We start from the raw sequence: 19,164 nt of genomic DNA, 5'->3' as shown, positions 1-19,164 counted from the left end.
CACAAAAAATAAGATAATCATATCACCCCATCATGCTGCACTCGAACTTAGCATGATTTCATGGTCAACTGAGAAATTCAAAGAGTGCTATAGAAACAATGAGAGTAAGCATGAGAAACAGAAGGATCTCTATCAATCACTCTTTGTTTCTCAGATGACTTTTCTCCTGAAAAATCAAACAATAAATTATTTATTGAGCACCTACTATGTGTCAGGTACTCTATATCGAACGGAACATGTTAGGATTTCTTTTCCCTATTGCCTTTTCTTCGATCAAAGATTTAAGGCGTTGATCAGGATGCTTCAGCTGTTTTCTCCTCAAGCAATTTTATTATTATGAATGTCTTCAGGAGTTTAATGCTTTGTGGCTATGCACCTTTTTTGCTTTGTTTTGTTTTCTCCCTACTATTGTTTTTCACTTAAAACTTTTCTTTCCCTACCCTCTGATTTTTAGGGAGAAAAAAAAAAAATCTAGCATCTGGGGTCTGAGACCACTTGAAAAGTCTGGGCCAGGGATTCCTAATGACCTCCCAGAGATAACCCAAATTGCTGATTTAGCAAAGCCCATTCTTGACCTTGACATAAGACAAGACAGGCAAAGGGGAAGGACTTGGGAGGGAGCCCTGAAAGAAAAAGGATCATAGAATCCCTCAGATCTCGCCAGGCCCCCTCCCCCATTCAGCAAACACCTGGCTGAGTTGGAAAACATGACCGGCCCAACCTTCCTATTGGCACCAATTGAAGCTGTCAGCTCTCGGCTTGTCACCAGTTGCACTGGGAGGCCCTGGGCAGCCACAAGAGCCCTAATTAGGCAGAAATGACACTTCTACAACTGACCTGCCAGGACCTTTGGCAAACCATTTAACATCATTAGTTAACATTTTTTAGAAGTGTGAATGTAAATGAACAGCCAGTGGCTTTCAATGGAGTTTGTCGGTGGCATCTCCCCCCTCCCTGCTCACTCTTTCTCTTGTTACATGAATAGTCCGCTTGTTTTCTCCAGAATTGGAGGGAGGCGCTGGGGAAGAAGGAAGAAGAGGACCAGTCCTCTGAGAGGAGAGACATGTTAAAGCATAAACAAGCTCGGCGGAGGGGCGAGACCGTCTCCTCCAGATGCAGGCCCCCAGGGCCAGCGTGCGCCCAGCAGGTTAGACGGGTGTCAGGTCCCGCTCTATGAGCCGTCCTTGTGAGCGTGGACGGCGACCTTCCTGGGCTTTGGGTAGGTGGGAAATGACTTCATGACTTAAGTGCCTCTGCAATCCTCTTTCTCTCGCACCTCTTCCCACTTGTTGGAATTCTGAGCAAGCAATTTTGAACAAGCGTCGGTTTAGCAAATACCTTATGCGCGCACAAATCTAAGCGTACCTAGTCCCTCTCTGAAAGGATGTCGTTCTAGGGGTGACCGCTTCCGACGCCGGTTCGATACTTACACAAATTAGTTCATTTCCTACCTGAAGCGGTTATTTCCCACCTTGAATCACACTTCACTTTGCTCTTGGCTGTACACCCACAGAATCCGTACACGCCAACACTGTCCATCTGTAGGAGGGGGAAAGAGTTACACTGTGAAAATGGCACTCTCTGTGCTTCCGTGCCGCTCGCAAGCCCTGTGCTCAGGGCGGTAGGCAGTCTGAAAGGCAGCACCAGGCAGAAGGGAAGCGAAGGTTTAGGGGGACGGCGGAGGCGCTGGTCCCTGCGGGCCTTTGACTTACCACCTAGTCCTTGTGGGGCCCTGGGCAAGGTGCTTTGCCCTGAGTCTCAGATGTTTTCATCTGTAAGACAGAGATAACGCCTTACTGCTTCAAGCGAGAGAAAAAAAAATAGATGGACATATCATGAGAACTGGGAAGTGGTGTGTAAAGGTAAGGCGCCGCCAAAACCGAGGGGGCTATGCCAGGCTCTCATCTATCATCTATCTTGGAGATTTGACGTTGCGAATCTGTCCTCTTGACTCCCAAGGCATGCTCCACAAAGCCACAGCACCACCAGCACATCCTGGGTCCCTCCCTTCCCCCCACCTCCACTCCGGCGGCTGCAAGTACCACACAGAAAAGTGCATGGGTGCAAAACAAATTCAGTTATAATAGCCATTTAGGCTCTCTGCTGGATCCATAAACAGTACGAGAGGGGAAGCACGTCTTGTCCCTGTCTGAATTTCCAGGAGCCCTGAGGACAGTGGTGGGTACGCAGAAGATGCACAATAACTGTTTACTGAGTTGAAATGCAGTGCCGTTTCCAGACCTGTGCTTACGGCAGCCGGAATGCGTGTGCTTTAGGAAAGCAGCACAAGATCCTAAGTGTGCAGAGCTTTACTTGTCCCTGAATTAAAGACGAGTAAAATCAAGCGGGCAGCGTCTGGTGGAGAATGCCTGTAAGTAGTCATGGGAGAGAAGCAAAAGTACACAATCTTAGTTTGGGGCAGAAAGAGAGAGAAAATACGGGGAAATGTCCTTAATAACAGTAAATGGGAAAGGGAGAGAGCAGCTCATCGTGATGGAGCATTTAATGCTTTTAAGCTAAATACCTCAACATATTAAGCAAATAGAGAAAAGCCAGCTAAAAGATGTCAGCAAATTGAACCGACCGGCGCTCAGAAAGCCGGTAGGAGGTGTCTGGTGGTGACCCCTTTTCCCATCACGTGCCTGCTCCGCGCCCGGTAGTTTAGTGTTGCTTCTCCTCTCCAGCTGCGGAGTTTATTGAAAAGCTCTTGCTCCCTGCCTGGTTTTGGCACATTTTCTGCAGGTGCCTCCTACTGCGGCCACAATGGGCTGCTAGGGAGGTTTAGACCTGTCAACAGCGACAGACGAGGGGGCGGCGGCGGTGGAGGGAGCACAGCCATTGTCTTAAAGGGCCAGCGACATTCTGCGCCGCCGCGGAGCCCGCAGCACCGGCACCTGCTAATGAGATGAATCCTTTCTCCCGCTCTCTCTTTCTCTCTCTAATGATTTAACTTGATCGCTTTGGTTCCTTTCTGGAAGGGAAATTGCTCCATTGATCATATAAAGTAATTGCCTGTAAAACATTGCTCTGCAACAACTACTACTTCCCTGGCTGAAAATGTCACGGCAATTGAAAAGCTCTTAGCCCAGTTCAAGAATGAGGTTGCTCAAGAGAACCGTCTTTGCGTACGTCCGCAAGCACTTGCGTGTTCCGAAAGTTACAAGTTTTTGGTGTGACGGGTGGATTTTTACGACAGAGAATTTCCCTTCCTGTAGCGTAGGAATTCTTGCATAAGACTGTGGGAAACTACCCAAGTTAAACTAAAAACAGCCTCAACCCGAAAATCAGATATATTCGTTCAGGCAAGGAGATTATTTTCTCCATCACCCATGGCTTTCTTTTCCCAGAAGCCACGACTTCCGGAGGGACGCCCATGAGGGTCACGTTGATTGAGGAGAGCGTCACTCCCTAGTTCCCATCACATAAGAAGACAGTATCTCTGTCTAGCAGGTAGCAGGGGCCTTGGATTTGGAAAGAGGAATCAATGTTCTAATTGTTTAAGATTTGCTGATTTTTTCAGACCTGTCACTTGGCGGCAGCAGTGACACACTGTGGGAATGGGGACGGGGGCCATACACTTAAGGAGTTTTCATAAATGTTAGTCATCACCATGCCAACGTGAGGGAGTAACTCACCTGGGGAAAAATTACTTTGTCTTAAGCATGAACCTGCCAGCCAAATAAACAGCCGTTAGTGATGGTTTTCCTTTTCTTCTGACAGGTGAAAGCCTAAGTTTGTATCTGAATAAGAGAGAGAGGGAGTTTTTTTTTGTTTTTTTCAATTTAATTGATGGGAAAGCACCACTTGCTAAATGAGATGCTGCCTGCCGCATTACTAACTCGGGAACGAAGCCTCAGGTGAATCACCTTCCAACAGGATGAGCCATGAGTATATTGTGTAGCCAATGAAGTAAGGGCAGAGACATGCTTGTTATTGTACTTTTTCCCAAAAGGCAAAAACATCTGCCTGCTTTCTTGACAAACAAGAGTATAGCGAACTCAGATATTAAAAGGCCATTTAAAACTATACCTCTGCAGCAGGCCACAGAACTTTTTACATCTAAACCCCCTGAAAGGTCGTGGTACAAGCTTCATAACTATAAACAGGTACAACACATTTTTTTTCCTTGGAATTTAGGAATTTTGGATTTTAGATTTTTAAATCTTTTAATATTGTCAGAATATGCATGATATTCAGTCAGGGCAATTACACATATTACACCAAAATACACTGTATATAATAAAAGGTGTTTTTCCTTTATCTACCCATATGGTGAAGAAAATTTTTAAATTCTTTAAGTTTAAACCCATTAAATAAGTTGATTCCTGGATAAGAAAGAAGAATTACGTTCACAGTCTTTCACCAGCAACTGGAATTTATTTCTTCTATGGGCTTATTATAAGAGAAGTTCTTTTGTGGGGGGGAGGGTCTGTAAAATGAGGGGGTAGAACTGAACGACCCCCTAAAGTTCTGCCTGGCTCTGTGATTTCCTTGTCTATAAAAATGATCCCTAACACGGCAAACAGAGAGATGAACGGTAAATACGACCGCACAGTTACTTCTAGCAGCTTTGCCTATTAGATAGGCGGTCAAGACAGAGTAAAAGTGGGTTAAGTAAGCCCCTGAGGCCAAGACTAGGAGCGCCTGAACCATCAAGGCCAGACCCCCAGACCCCCTCGTAAAACGCTCTGCAGCAGCAGGACCGCGCTGGGAAGGTGGAGGTGGCGGCGGGGGGTTGGGGGGGGAGCGGGAGGCTGGCCCGCTTGCGGCTGGTGCCCAGGCCCAGTGTCCTCCTCCTGAACTCCCAGAGTGACAGTATGCGTGGACAGTGTTAACACCGTTTCACCATATTTCTGGAGGAAGAAGAAAATGTGAAGAGGAAGAAAACAAACCAAAGGAGCACATCGTCAGAGAATGAGTGTCAAATCTGGCCGAAGCCAGGACTGGTTTCACTTTTACATCCTCCTCTTTTCGTTTCTTTGCACACGATGCAAGAGGTCTGAAAAGAATTCCAAAGTTCAGAGACAACAAAACGGGGCTGCACATCCTATTCCTCATGTAGGCCTTCGTAGCACATTTTAAACCACCTGACTTTCCAAGGTAGAACTTAACCTTGGGTTATGTGTCTTTGAACTTCATAATAAATAGGGTTTGTCAAGGTGTTGGGCGTGCGTTTAAAAAAAAAAGATGCATTTTAAAATGCTGCATCATTCCTATGTCTATGCACGTCTATTTGATGAAAGGTGCACGTAGTGATGAGAATTACACCCTGGGCTAATATTTGATTGTTCTGAAGGGTAAGAGCTCACATTGTTCAGAATCAGATTCTCTAAATTTACTTATACAGTGAGAGCCACGGGCATCTCGACCTGAACCCTTTATTTACTCAGTGTTTACATTTGTTACAGGACACGGATCTCATCCACTAAAAGCTAACACACAGAAATGTTAAGATCCTTTATACTTAAATAAAAAGTTAACACCAGGCAGATGGCTAACAGTACCTATTGAAATGCTTATATTCCATATGTAAGGTGTGCTTGCTTTCCATTTAGAAAAGGATATCAATTTGAAACTTGCTTTATAGCTCCTGAATTAATATAGAACCACCAGCTAAGGGAAGAAAAAGAATTTTACTATTTTATTCCTTGGTACAAGGCATGGGATCGTCTAAATGAACACTTCAGCTGCAGTTTTTTTTGACTAAGTCAGACATTACAGAAGCTATAAGACATTACAAACACAGACTTCACTCCCCTCCTCCATGAAAAGCTTGAGTCTACTTTTTTCATGCCCTATAAAGTCCTTAGAATTACATGCTGCAAAGTTGCCTTTCTTTCAAAAGTCAGAAAGCACTAAGTGTTCCCCTACTGTTTTTTTCCAGTTTGTTTGATACAGGATCACAGCCCCTTTCCTCCAATCATATCCTCTCAGAGTTATAGCTTATTTTAAAATATCCAACAACAGAAACAGACACACGTTAGTAATCAACACAAGTATGACTGACCCACAGGACTAGTTGTAGGATGCCTACCATTAAAAAAAAAAAAAAAAAAACACTAAAATTTTACCTACACGTTTTGTCAAAACCTGATGAGACAGGATGGCATGAAGTGTATAGTCCTAAAGTCTAAATTTGGAGGGGAAGGTGAGTCTCTCATAAACATAAAAATGATACAGGGTGATTCAGATGTGGCAGCTGAGCCTTTACCCCAGAGGGTACAGGTGGGTGTGTGACGTTCTCTGATCCACTAGCCAGGGTCTGGTCTTGTGTCAAGTAGGGTAGTGCTTTTTATCTTAGCATTAGGGCTTGGAAAACGGTGTGAAAAATTCAAGGCATCCCCTAGTGAGTCAGAATCGAACCCAGGCAACATACACAGGGGAAGGTGAAAACGGTCATTGCCTTAGTTTAGGAAAAAACACATATGGTGATTCCTTCTGTTCTCATAGAACAAATAATACTTGGAGATAAAAAGTCTATTGCAAATATAAATTAAAAGAGAGCTTATAATTTTGAATTCTTCATTTTGATTGCATTTTTGGCTTTTGTAGATTTGTAATTATCTCAAAAAAAGACAACTAATTTTCCAACAATAGGTTTATGGGACACGTACAGAAATACAAATTGAACTTCCGTATATTTATATTTTTCTTGCAATGGTCTTAATTAAGAATTCAAAATGGCTCTATTTTTCAGTAAAGGAACAAATGATACACAGGACAAGATTCATTCTAAAGCTCATAAATTGATACACATTTTACTTATTTCAAATATCATACATTAAAAGTTATATTTTTGTTCTTACGCTGCAAAACATACTCTTTGATTCTTACCCTACAAAAGACAGTCTTTGATTTTGTATTCTCAAAATCGGCGCAGAAACTTTATTTTTCCCTTATATCCTCTCAGTTTGGCTATAAAGAAACGAAAGCATTGATGATCAGGTAACCAAAGTTCAGGTCAGATCCACAAGTTAATAAAAATTCCAATAAGTGCTGGCATGGAATAATTTTACATCGAAAAGAAATCTGGTACTAGTTCTCTCAAACAGGGACTCCACTTTTAACACTTTAGAGGTAGAAAAATTCTTTAGAAGGGACAGACACCTACAGTTAACCAAGAGGGCTCTTCTCTATGAAATTCCCTGCCTCGTGAGTTCACTTCACAATCTTCTCCATTTTCAAATTCCTGTATAGGTTATACAAATATTGGGCCATGAACTTTGGGAAAGATGGTTCCTTAGAACAGCTCAGGGATATTTTAAATCACTCTGTTGGTCATAAATCAACTCATTTTTACAACAGTCTAACAGTAGCTATTGAACAAGTGCAGCTTCTTCCGGGAGCCGAGCCAGTTCTGACAAGGGTAGTGGGAGAGAGTGGACACCGGATTACTCACGATGCTGCCTTTGGCCGCATCTCTGCACACAAAAAGAAATGGAGACCAGAGGGCACCTGGATACTTCTATACCAAACCTCACTTTTGCCTCAATTATTTATTTCAAATAAAAGTACCTTCACATAAAATTATCCCAATACACATCAACTCTATATTTCTGTCCGAGCACTACTGTGTTAGATTCTCTTGCACGTTTCTTTTCCTTCCTGTCCCCAATTGTGGCATTTAAAATATAGTTACGCTGACTATAGCTAGAGCCGAAGGTAGGCATCATTAATAACGTATTAAAATTCTTTCCATTTTAGAAATAATATTTTAGTTTTTCACCTTACTATGTCTCTCCTTCAAGTATTAATGGAAACATTATTTGCTTTTCTGAAAAACCAATTCTGATCATTACTATTTTCCTTCTATGATATCCACCTAAGGTATTGAATGCACAATCACAAAATGTAATAATTGTATTATTTAATTAAAAACAGGATCCATTACCCCTTGCTAATATACAACACAAGTCCGTGTATTGTTTTAAACTGTACAGGAATTTAATCTAACACATTAGATCCACATTAAAGATTCATTCGCAAGTGTCACCTTAAATTATTTTGTAAGTACATAGTGATTCAATGATAACAAATTCATATATGACTGTCATATATGAAGGAGATGCAGTAAAATCAATATTGAGGAATTTGCCTAAAATTATTCACTAAAAACTCGTGGAAATTTACTCCCCCAAATCACAATTCTTCAAGAAGTAATTCTCATCTGCATCTATGCCAGTATTTTTTTAAAATAGTCAAACAATTAACTTCTCAAACAGGACAAAAAAGGCAAATCAAGGAAGAAAAAGAGAAAACAAGAACAACAAACAATCCTACACTTTGCCAATAACCAATGTAAAGAGTCAAATCCTAAATTTTTAACAACTGAATTTTTTAAATCTCCCAAATAATTTTTCAAAGGTTTAACAATACCATGAGATTTATGACCAGGCCTGCAGAAATCATCAGTTATAAAGGCATAGTCTTTTGATTTTGCTAATAAGAAATAGATAATTCCTCTTAAGCAGATTAAAGTACATTTTCTAGGAAGTAAAATCCCCTTCAATTAGGTTCTTAGGTTTAATTACAAAAGTCAAACGATTTATTAGCTCTCACTCAAGTGCAGCAACAAAACACGTAGGCCCACAGCTCTCAGGGACCAGGAAACAAACCAAATCAATATTTGCACCACTAACAAGAGAAAATATTTTTAGCCATAATTTTATAAAATATCTAACCGGTCCTCTTAGCTGGGACTCCTCTCTTCTTTGCTGCCCCCTATGTGGAAAATACATTTAACTTTCTTTATTCACAATAAATGCAATTACTACATTTATTTTACTACTTTTATATTAAGAAAAGTACAAATTAGAAAACCTGGCGTTTGTCGGATATTTTATATGTATTCATTTTGCCTTATGAACCGCATAATTATGTCACAAAAGTACTCTTAAGTTGTAACTATTTCTATAAAGTTAAAAAGTATCTATTTTAAAATGGCAAAATAGCTTGCTTAAAGAATTTCTTTTGCCTGATTTTTTTTCCTTTTCACGGTCTGAACTCACTGGACTCATTGCCCTACTTCCAGTTTCATTCTGCCTATATATAAATCGTGTGTCTACACCCTGAAAAATACCAATTAAACTACCAGCAGCAACATCTCCAACAGCATCTTTTGGTCCTCAGTGTCAAAGCCCTTTGAACAAATGACCGAAGGCTGAATCTAACACAGCCATTGACAGAATGTCAGTTTTGAACACTCACTTTACAACTCTGACTCCAGCTTCCTGCTGCATTTAGGAAGCAAGAGAGAAATAACACGTCAACTTTATAATTTTGTGCAAATGGTAAACGTTTAAAGGTCACTAATATTGTTTTAAAGGGGGGGTTCCCCTTATCATTTAATTCAATTCCATCTGAATTCCTGTACAAAGCTAAATGAAGGTTTTCAGACAAATACCGCCAAACTGCTAGAAAATGCTACATTTTCCTTCTCCTTAATTTACTTGGTAATAACGACATCATTAATAATGACTGTGCCTATGCGGTGGGCACAGTGGGAAGAAGTTCACATGGATTTTTAAATTTAATTCATAGTGGGCTTCCCTGGTGGCGCAGTGGTTGAGAGTCCACCTGCCGATGCAGGGGACGCGGGTTCCTACCCCGGTTCGGAAAGATCCCACACGCCGCGGAGCGGCTGGGCCCGTGAGCCATGGCCGCTGAGCCTGCGCGTCCGGAGCCTGTGCTCCGCAACGGGAGAAGCCACAACAGTGAGAGGCCCGCGTGCCGCAAAAAAAAAAAAAAAAAAAAATTAATTCCTAGCAATCCTATGGAATTGAAAATACTAGTCAATGGGGAAATGGGCTCAGAGAGGTTAAGTAACTTGTACAAGGGCACACAGCTGGGAACTGGAAGAGCCAGGACTTGAACCCATGGGGTGTGATTCCAAGACCCAATACTTCTAGGCTTTCTTGGCAGGTAGCATCCATTATCAAACCATTCCTGGGTGAAGCTGTAGTCATTCTCTTTATGACATGATCCATGAAGAAATCTTTTAGAGCAGTGGTTCTCAACCTTGGCTGCACATTAATATCACATATTCAAAAAATACCCATGCTTGGGTCCCACCCCCCGAGATTCCATTTTAATAGGCCTGGGGTAGGGCCCAGGCATCAGCATTTTTCAATAATACTACAGCAGTGAATAAAATAGGTAATCTTTCTCTTTGTGGTGCTTAAATTCTAATGTGCTTAGATTCTAGTAGAATCTAGTAGAATCCCCAGGTGATTCTAATGTACAGCCCTGACTGAGAATCAATGATCGAGAGATTAACACAATTTACCCAGGCTCCTCTCTCTAAGCTCTCAAAGCGAGCAACTCAACTGGCTTCTTAGTGAGGATGGGCAAGAGTCTAGCAAAAGCTGACATGAGGCAGCAGAATCTGACTGAGTTCTAGACTTGGGAGGCGGCGGAGCACAGTGGGAAATGCGTGGGCATTGGAGTCAGCCAGACCTGGGTTCAAATTCCATCTCTACTATTTATTAACGGTGTAACCTTGGGCCAGTCACTTACCTTTTGTGACCGTTTTGCAGATTCAATGGGGTGATACAAGGAAAGACCCAGGCATATAAAAGGGCTCCATCAATGGTACTTACTGCTGTGGGTTTTTGTTGTTGTTAGTACTACAGTGGAAATGACTATTGACGGGGGGGCATTAGTAATGAAAAAATCAAATTAGGAAAAACATTTTTTAATTAGTCAAATCATTCCTACTTTTATTACCTAGCATTTAATTTACAGCTATTTATGTTGCAATTAGCTTGGCAATCATATTTCTCATTCATGACAACTGCGTGAGGAAGGGTAACTATTACTCCCATTTTTTAGATGACGAAAAGGCAACATTTCCATCTATTCTGTCTCCAGTTTCTATGATTCTATGATTAAAGGCACCTGCAATCATGTTCATTAGTTCCCTATGAAAAATGATATTCAACACAGATGGCAAATGCAGGAAAGAATTAACAAGCACTTGATAGCAACCCCAAAATAACATCTAAATAATCACTTCTGAACATTAAAGTCATGGCGAACAAGTTCCAATTTTTATAAAGGTGTTGGAAAGGATTAAGGAAAAATGAACAAATACGTTTTTATTTATCCTCATTCATTTAGGAAATGTCTGACACAGCTTAGAAGTTCTTTTTGAAATGCAGACTGAAAAATGGTTAATTTCCTCTATGAAGGATCTTCAGTTAGCAGATAGGAATAGACTAACATGTCCTGATATTTTATCTTGAATCAGAGCTACAAAGTAGGAGAGATTTGAGATGGAGAGCCAGTTCAGGGCTTCTCAGTCAAGGTCCCTGAGAAGCCCATAGACGCGGGCAAGTGGCCTACAATTCCGAACATACACCAAACACACCCAGGACACTGAAGAATGGCTTGCCTTAAATGTATTTTTGTCACATGTACAGAATTCCCATGAATGAAATACAAATGCCTCTAGAGGGACCACTGAATTCAGTCACTATATATAACAACTATTACATGGGCTGTGGTGGAGGAGGGCAGTGTCTCAATCTTTTGTTGTTGTTTAAAAGGAGTCTTCATAATGAAAAAGGCTGGGAAACCTTTTTCCTAACACTGATCTAGCCCAACCCTCTCATTTTATCCATGAGGTCCCAGAAGATCTTGGGGACAGCTGGGACTCCAATCTAAGTTTTCTAATTCCCAGACAAATGGTCCTTGTCCCACACCATACATCCCTTCCCACGCAGCAACCCCATTCTCTTTCTAAAGGAGGAGAGTATAGTCCTACCCTCTCTCCCTGGATATGTTCCAGAATTTTCTATATCTCCTGAGCCTTTCCTTCCCTTCATTTCCCTCCCCTCATCAGCTCCCAGTTTACACCTTTAGGGTGAGTAGCATTCAGTCCCTTTCAAGCTCTGACACTCTGTAAGTACCCGTGGACAGTTAGTCTCAATATGAAATGGAAATATAGTCACCAATGTACTGAAACAAGGAGTGTGTTAAGTATATAAAATATGCATACGCATAAATGTATTTTACATCCCAAACCCTAGTACTTCTAATGTCTATGGAAAAGAAGAAAATTGGAATATTCATGAATAATAATTTTACTTACTCTGGATCTGTCAACACCAATAGGCCATTAAACCCCTAGCACACCAACTTTTCAAAATGCTTTCACGTCTATTATTATTTCAGTTTATTGTCCCAATGGTTCACTAGGATGTAAGTGCTACTGAAGTGCCAATAGAACTTAAGTGCCACAAAGAGAAGAGATGTTATCCATTTTATCCACTGCTTTTCCCCCAGGGCCTAGAACAGTGCCTGAAGCATGGTAAGCATTCAATAAATATTGGTTGATTGAGTGAATGACAGAAGTAAACAGGGAGGGTAGGTCTATTTATTTATTTAGCCTTCATTAAGTTTTATTTTTATTTGAGGAGATGGAATGATCCATAAGGGCAGAACTGAGTTCCTAAAAATCTCTTTTCAGTCTTCAATTCTCCTATAACATTTGACTTAATATCCTTCCCTCAAATATTTTTTCCCTCAAATATTTTTAATGTCATTCTTCAAAGTTACATAAGTAATACACTCATTTCAGGAAAATCAGATACCACTAATATATAAAAAGAAGAAAATAAAAGATCCCATCACCTAAGGATGACACAATTAACATGCAAATGTATATCCTTTTGGACTTTATTCCATGCATGTGTACACACACAGACACACACATCTGAGAAAGTCCCCAAACTCTCTGCCCTAGATTCTGAGCTGTGGATTTTTTTCTTTTTTCTCTAAGTCCTTTTTGTTTGTCCCGCTGTGTCCTAAATAAATTTGTTCCCCAATACTTAGGTCCTGAGTTTAAGAGGATTGTTTTCCCTTTTCCCTCCAGAGGATTCATCTAGTCTTATTCAACTTTAAATTCTTTGTGGATGTCTTATATCTGTGTCTTCAGTCCTCCCATTCCTCTGGGATACCTCAAGCTTCACACATCCACAACCAAATGTACCACATTTCCTCCATCAAAACCAGATCACTCTCTCACTTACTGCATTTCTGTTAACTGAGACAGAATTCTACGAGTTATCCTCTAGGGCGTCATCTTTGGTTCCCCCACCCTACATCCAATCACTCAAAGTGATTTTCATCCTCCATCCTGTCTCGTCCTTCTCTTCCCATTGCTACCATCACTGTTTAGGCTCTTACATCTATATTTATCTTCTACCTGAGTCTCCTGCTTTTTGCATAACCAAACAACCACCAAGCCTACCTACTGCTGCCAGTTAGCCTCCTCCAACACTCAGGAGGCTTCCATCTTGCCTATCCTATATTCAGAAGTTCGGGGGTGCTCCCCACTCTTACAGAACGGTATTCCAGTTCCTTCACAATCTCACCTCAGACTACTTTTCCATCCTTATTTCTCATTGTTCCTGAAAATAAAGGCTTTGCTCAAACCAGCCCGGGGTACTCATTATTCACTGTGAGTTAAGTGTCTATTATGTGTAAAGTCCATCCATTCATTCAACAAACATTTACGGAATATCTATTCTGTCAGGTAATGTACTGATGCTGGGGACGCGACGGTGAACAAGACAGATCAAGTCCCTGTCCTTAAGGAATTTAGAGGCCAGTGGGTTACAGAGGGGAGACTGAGACATGATGGTCCCAGCCCAGGATGCTTAATTTTCCATTAAAGCGTCAAATGAATCAAGACATCCTTAAACGCTGCATTTTGTGGCTGCAGCTGCAAATGGGAAAGGAGTTCAGAAGGAAGGAAAGGCTGGCCACAGTGTGAGCTGGAGTGTGGACCGTGGCTTCTTTGAAGATATGGGAGTCAACAGGCATTAAAGGATGGAAAGGATGGACGTGTGAGAGAAGGGGGTGCCTTCCATCTAAAGGGATATGAGGAAAGTCATGTGGTGGGATGGAAACAGCAGCAACAGTGCTGACTTATCCTGAATAAACGTTCATTCAACACCTATTCAGCAGAGCACAAGCTCTGTCCCTGCAGCGAGGGAGAGGATGACTCAGACTCGGCTCCTATCATGCAGGGATTTCCATCTAGCAAGGATAAGGTAGATCCATGATGATCCATCACACCCCAGAAAGTTCCATTGTTCCATTAGAGAACTGGAAAAAACACCGAGGGAGTTCAGAAGCAGGTGCATGTCTGGGTTCTTAGAGCACTATTTACAGAATCACATTATTTGTATGCATCTGCCTGCCTCTATCGAAAATAACTACCTTGTTTCAAAGTGTTTTCTCACTCACTTTCTCATTTTACTCTGACTTGTGAAGTAGGCAGAGTAGTTAAGATTGTTTTCCAGATGAGCAAAAGTGCAACATGAACGTTTTAAATGGTCTGCCTTAGGTCACGAACACCACCAGGCAAGAGTGGAACAAGAACCACCCTGTCCATCTCAGCCCTTTCCTGCAGCAGAAGTATCTAGAGCAGAGGGTGCGCATTAAGAAGTTGTATAATTGCACGAGACACCTAGCAAGTGTAATAAAGCCAAACAGGCAGTTTGGATTTAAAAGGGCAGGATGCAGGCGGCCTCTGAAGGTTCTGAAGAGAGAACAGGACCCAATGACAGTCCTCCATTCCTGCTTCTCCTCCTCAAGTCTGTCTGTAACACCCCACCCTAGGCCTGTCCTTAAGGTTCATCCCAAATTTTTTCTGCCCACACTGTTTTTTTCCCTCTACGGAAAAATTTCACCCCACTAGTCCCACTCATCTCCCAGGGGAGGGCGCGTGGCCGTTCTCTCCTGGACCTCGCAGTACGCCCAGCCAGCACACCGCTCTGCTCAGGGCTGGTAAGTATCTGCGGAATCACTGAATTCCTGGGTCCTCCACAGCTTAGTAAGCGTACCCAGAGTTCTTACAACCCTCCCCCCGAGAGTGGGCCGGCACAGGCCGCCGCCCGGAGGAGCTCCCCGACCGCGAGGAACGAGGGGGTGGTTGGGGAAAGCCCGATGGCCTGAGTCCCAGGGCCACCGGGAACCGGCGCCACCCGAGGTTCGAGTCCCCAGCTGGAAGCCGGGGCTAACCCTCTCACGCCTCCGCAAAAAGCGCTTCATGAGAGCGTTAACTATTCTTCCATCTGAAAACCTTCGGGGAAGGAGTGGAAAACGACGCCGGGAGGGAGCCGGTCTCAAGAGTCAATGAACCCAACCCCGTGGGCCAAACCCTCAGGGAGAGGGAGGAGGGAGGAGGACGAAGTAGCAATTCGCTACTCCGGCTGCGGGAAGAACGTGAGGCTGGAAGCATCGCGAGATCTGGAGTCGGGATCTCGCTGCGTTGCCTAGCGATTGGGAGGACGCTCGCGGGCCCCCCAGCTAACCCCCGCTGTAGGCTTAAATCTCCTACCATGGGGGAAGAAGGCGGCGGCCGCAGCTGTGGGACCACTAGGGAGCTGCAGAAGCTGAAGCAGCAGGCGATGGAGTACTACCGGGAGAACGACGTTCCGCGCAGGCTGGAAGAGCTGCTCAACTCCACCTTCTACCTCCAGCCTGCCGATGTCTACGGGCACCTGGTAGGGACCTGGGACAAGAACCCTCTCCTCTCCAGCCCCTCTCCCCACGCCCCGCGCTGCGGCAACGCCGTGCGCCTGCGCCACAGAGTCGCGCACGCGCGCCGCCGCCGCGGGGGTCGGGGGCTGTAGTTGCGCGGAGCCGCGACCCTGAAGGGAAGAAGCAGGGCGGAAGTCTGGGTGAAGGAATCTCGAGAAAGTGGTGGACTGGAAGCTGCTAGAGGAATGAGGACTCTAGGCGACAGCTCAGGACCTGGCAGGCATCCTCGCTACCTCTGGGCGGGCCTGCCACGGTTGCCAGTTGACTTTTTAATCACAGACCTTAATACCTCGTAGCTCAGTTTACCAACCTTCAGCGGCCTCCTTTTGACCACGGGACGAACACCTCGGTATTCGCTACAGCTTAGCCTCAGCCTACCCCGGGGCCTCATACTCAGCAGGCTCCCATCGTTGCCAAGTTTCAGTCGATTTCAAATGTCCGCTCCTTGACTTGTGCGCCCTTCCCGTCCTGGATGCCCGTCCCACCTGACCAGCTCGCACCTAGACTTAAAATTTAGATCAGAGTCTTGCCCACTTTGCCCAGGACTAATCGTCCTTCAGCGTCCTTGTAGCGTCCCCTGCATGTACTGAAATCCTCCCTGGGCAGCTTGTGAGCTCCTGTGGAGAGCGGCGGCCTTTTCATATACCCCTCCTAAGCCCTGTGCCCAGCGCACCAATCTGGCACACATCTTAGCCTTAAGCAGTGGGCAGTTGAAACAAAGGCAAGCGTTTTCTCACTTCCAGATCCATAAGTACTAACCAACACCCACCTTCTGGAAGGCATCATGGTTGGGACTGGTAGGAATTTGCACTATGGTGAGGCAATATGCCAACACCAAGCAGAGTATTTAAATGCTGTGAAGAAGCATGATGTGTTTACAGGGTTCAAAACCACATCTTGTAGATGCAGTTAATATAGGAGATGTTCTACGAATGTTTATTTTTCTCGGTCTTGGCCTATACATCAAACTGGAGGAGGGGCAAGGGGGGAGGTGTTTATCGATGCACCTTGTGCTATGTGCTTTATGTGATATCACTTCATCCTTAGGACCACGGTGAGGTAAACGTTATGATTCCTGTTTACAAATAAAGAACTGTGGCCCAGTGAATTTAAATGATTTTCCCAAGGGACACAGTGAATGACAGTGAGAAATCAAACCCGGTCTGTTTCCCTAGTACCTAGTAGAGTGCGTAGTACATAGTGGACAGTCAAGAACTATTTGTGGGATGAATGAGTGAATGCAACTCCCAATTCCATTATCTTTCCACTGTCTCTTGCTAGAGGAATTCTTGAAAGTTAACGACTTCCTCATTTTACAAAGACACCAAGCCCTTGTCTCACCGCTACTTAGTGCAAAAGGTAAGACTGGAAACTTGGACTCTTGTCCCCAGTGGAATGCTTTTCCCAGCCTATTAGGTAGCCAGGTCTTTGGTTTGCACAGCTCTCTGGGAGTTTATACCTCAGTTAGGGACAAAAGCCACCGATACATACGATAACTGGAGTAACAGGGTGATATAGGATTGTGTGCTAGACTGAGGAATAGATCACTGTGTGCCTGTTATAGGAATTCAGGGGTGGGGAAGATCCCTGTGGGCTGTAGCATCTGAGAGTTTTGGCTTGGGCTTTGAAGGATGTTCAGGAATTGGATTGGCATAAAGGCAACCTCCTTTTTGTCTTCCCAGGCCCTGCCCTGGTTTGGGCCATCCTTATTCTCACCTAGTCTCCCCCTCTATCAAGTCCATCCCCAACAGTGCTGCCAGAGCAATGTTCCTAATCCCAAATCTGACCATCATTCTTTTGCTCAGAAACTTCCTGTGGTTCCCCCTTGCATGCTGAGTAAGATCAAACACGTTACAGTGTGTGACTCAGTACTCGCCCGGCTACCTCGGTAACAGGCTCAACTCCCCTGCCCCTCCCCCACCGCTCCTCCGCACAGGCGCACTGACTTCCCCCTACGGCGTGAAGTTTCCCAATTCCTTCCCCTTCACTTATCCTATTCCCTCTACCTGAAGGACCTGCTCTCAGTTTCTCCCTCGTCTGCCTGTTGAAATACTACACAACCTCCGGTGTCCAGGTCAAATGCCATTTCTTCTATGCTTCTCTTACATATCAGAGGAATTCAGGGATGGGAAAGATCCCTGTGGGCAACAGCAATATTACTATTGCATAAAACTTATAATTGAGAGTTTGAGAATTTAATGACATAGTGTATACAAATGTGCCCAAGGTTTGTGTCTGACATTTATGAATTTATACAAGATTTAATTTATGGAATCCTAAATATGCCAGGCATTGTGGTATGTGATACAGTGATAAACAAGACAAAGTCACTCCTTCAAGGTACATCCTAAGCATTTTTTAAAAGTTAGTTCCATTCTCCTCCTAACACAATATGCGGTACATTGTAGGTGCTCATTGCTTGTTGAACTGAACTCACAAAGTATAAGCTAGATCGTATTTTTCTTCTCCCGATTCTATCTGACTTCATTTAGGTACTTACTCTGTAATATACAAACCATCATCCTTCAAATGCATGGACAGCGTGAAAGTTGGCTTTGGCTTTAGTTCTGCCGCCGCCTTGGTGCTGGCACACTGCTGATGGGCATGAATGACCTGTTATGTAGGTTGAGGTCACTGGATTTTGAAGTGAAAGATAAGAGGCCTGGTCTGCTAAATGCAAATGAAGAGTGAATACTGTCTGGTGATAAAGGGGGTGAGGAGGGTGGGCCTTCACTCGCCCCTCTTCCTTCTCTCCCAGCTTCCGCCCCTCTGCGTAGGGACACCGTACTGAATCCTTTTACTCAGGCTCCTTGAGTGGACTTTCTCCCTCAGCTTCATTCTCCTTCTTCCGTCTCTTTCTTGGATCACTTCCAAATGACTTCTGCTCTTCCACATCAATGAACCTGCTGTTACTGAGGTTCCAACAATCCTCTCTGAACATGTAGTTCTACGCATGATCTGATGGTAAGTGAAATACAGCCTCTGCATAAGTCTTCACCATTAAAATATCCGGTGCCTTGTTGGGAGGAATGAAAATAGACCCACTTAAGGTTTTTTAGGTTTGAATGCATCACAGTATTCTAGAGACCAATTGACTTCGGTATTTGGACAGAAGGATAGGTTAGGGCCCACTAAAGAGTGACACGAGACCTTTAAATAAAGACACGTTGGCGAGTTTCTGCTGAGAGTTCAAAAAGCAAACTGCCCCACGTACCAGAGGCTAAATCCAAATCTCTGAACGTTCCCGCAGAGCTGCTAGACTAATCCCAGAACGAGGAGGGCATTCAAGGAGACGTTTAGTAGAAACTAGAGTAAATGTGAATGACCTTTTAAAGATAAATTAGATGTGGTATTGTGATTTTTGTGTTTTTTTGTGTGTGTGTGTTGAAGGCAAACTGCTTTTCTAAACTTGCAAAGCCTCCCACCATATGCAAAGTCGTGGGGAAAAATGTGCTGGATGGACTGGGGCTTCCAACACTACAAGTGGAAATATTCTGCACCATTCAAAATTTTCCCAAGGTAGGAGGCAGCTTAAATGTGTTCTTCACTATGTCCTGGCTCCACTGCATTTATGAGCATGTACTGTCTAATTATGGAAAATTAACGTTTTGA

The 19,164-nt window shown here is 43.6% G+C and overlaps 2 protein-coding genes across 7 annotated transcripts in view; one reads left to right on the top strand and one right to left on the bottom strand.

Annotated features, from left to right (window-relative positions):
- Positions 1–15,581, bottom strand: part of HSPA12A (heat shock protein family A (Hsp70) member 12A) — a 159,681-nt gene extending 144,100 nt beyond the window's left edge. Inside the window, exons 1-2 of one of the 2 annotated variants that reach the window (XM_060286352.1) lie at positions 15,350–15,559; positions 1,452–1,539 (exon numbers count right to left, since the gene is read on the bottom strand). In XM_060286352.1, the coding sequence (XP_060142335.1) occupies positions 1,452–1,539; positions 15,350–15,352 (91 nt within the window). In that variant the 5' untranslated portion in view covers positions 15,353–15,559. Of the gene's footprint in view, positions 1–1,451; positions 1,540–15,349 lie in introns of both variants that reach the window. The other variant, XM_060286353.1, reaches the window with a different exon arrangement.
- The window catches only part of ENO4 (enolase 4), a 28,018-nt gene continuing 24,118 nt past the window's right edge, over positions 15,265–19,164 (top strand). For 3 of the 5 annotated variants that reach the window (XM_030839384.3, XM_030839383.3, XM_060286357.1), the window contains exons 1-2: positions 15,265–15,515; positions 18,943–19,071. In XM_030839384.3, the coding sequence (XP_030695244.1) occupies positions 15,351–15,515; positions 18,943–19,071 (294 nt within the window). In that variant the 5' untranslated portion in view covers positions 15,265–15,350. Of the gene's footprint in view, positions 15,516–16,833; positions 16,912–18,310; positions 18,517–18,942; positions 19,072–19,164 lie in introns of all 5 variants that reach the window. The other 2 variants (XM_060286359.2, XM_060286358.2) reach the window with 2 other exon arrangements.

The sequence above is a fragment of the Globicephala melas genome, chromosome 16, assembly GCF_963455315.2.
Source record: "Globicephala melas chromosome 16, mGloMel1.2, whole genome shotgun sequence".
NCBI classification, from domain to species: Eukaryota; Metazoa; Chordata; class Mammalia; order Artiodactyla; family Delphinidae; genus Globicephala; species Globicephala melas.
The sequence above is the reverse complement of the archived record's forward strand: the minus strand, read 5'-3'. Positions and strand labels throughout refer to the sequence as shown.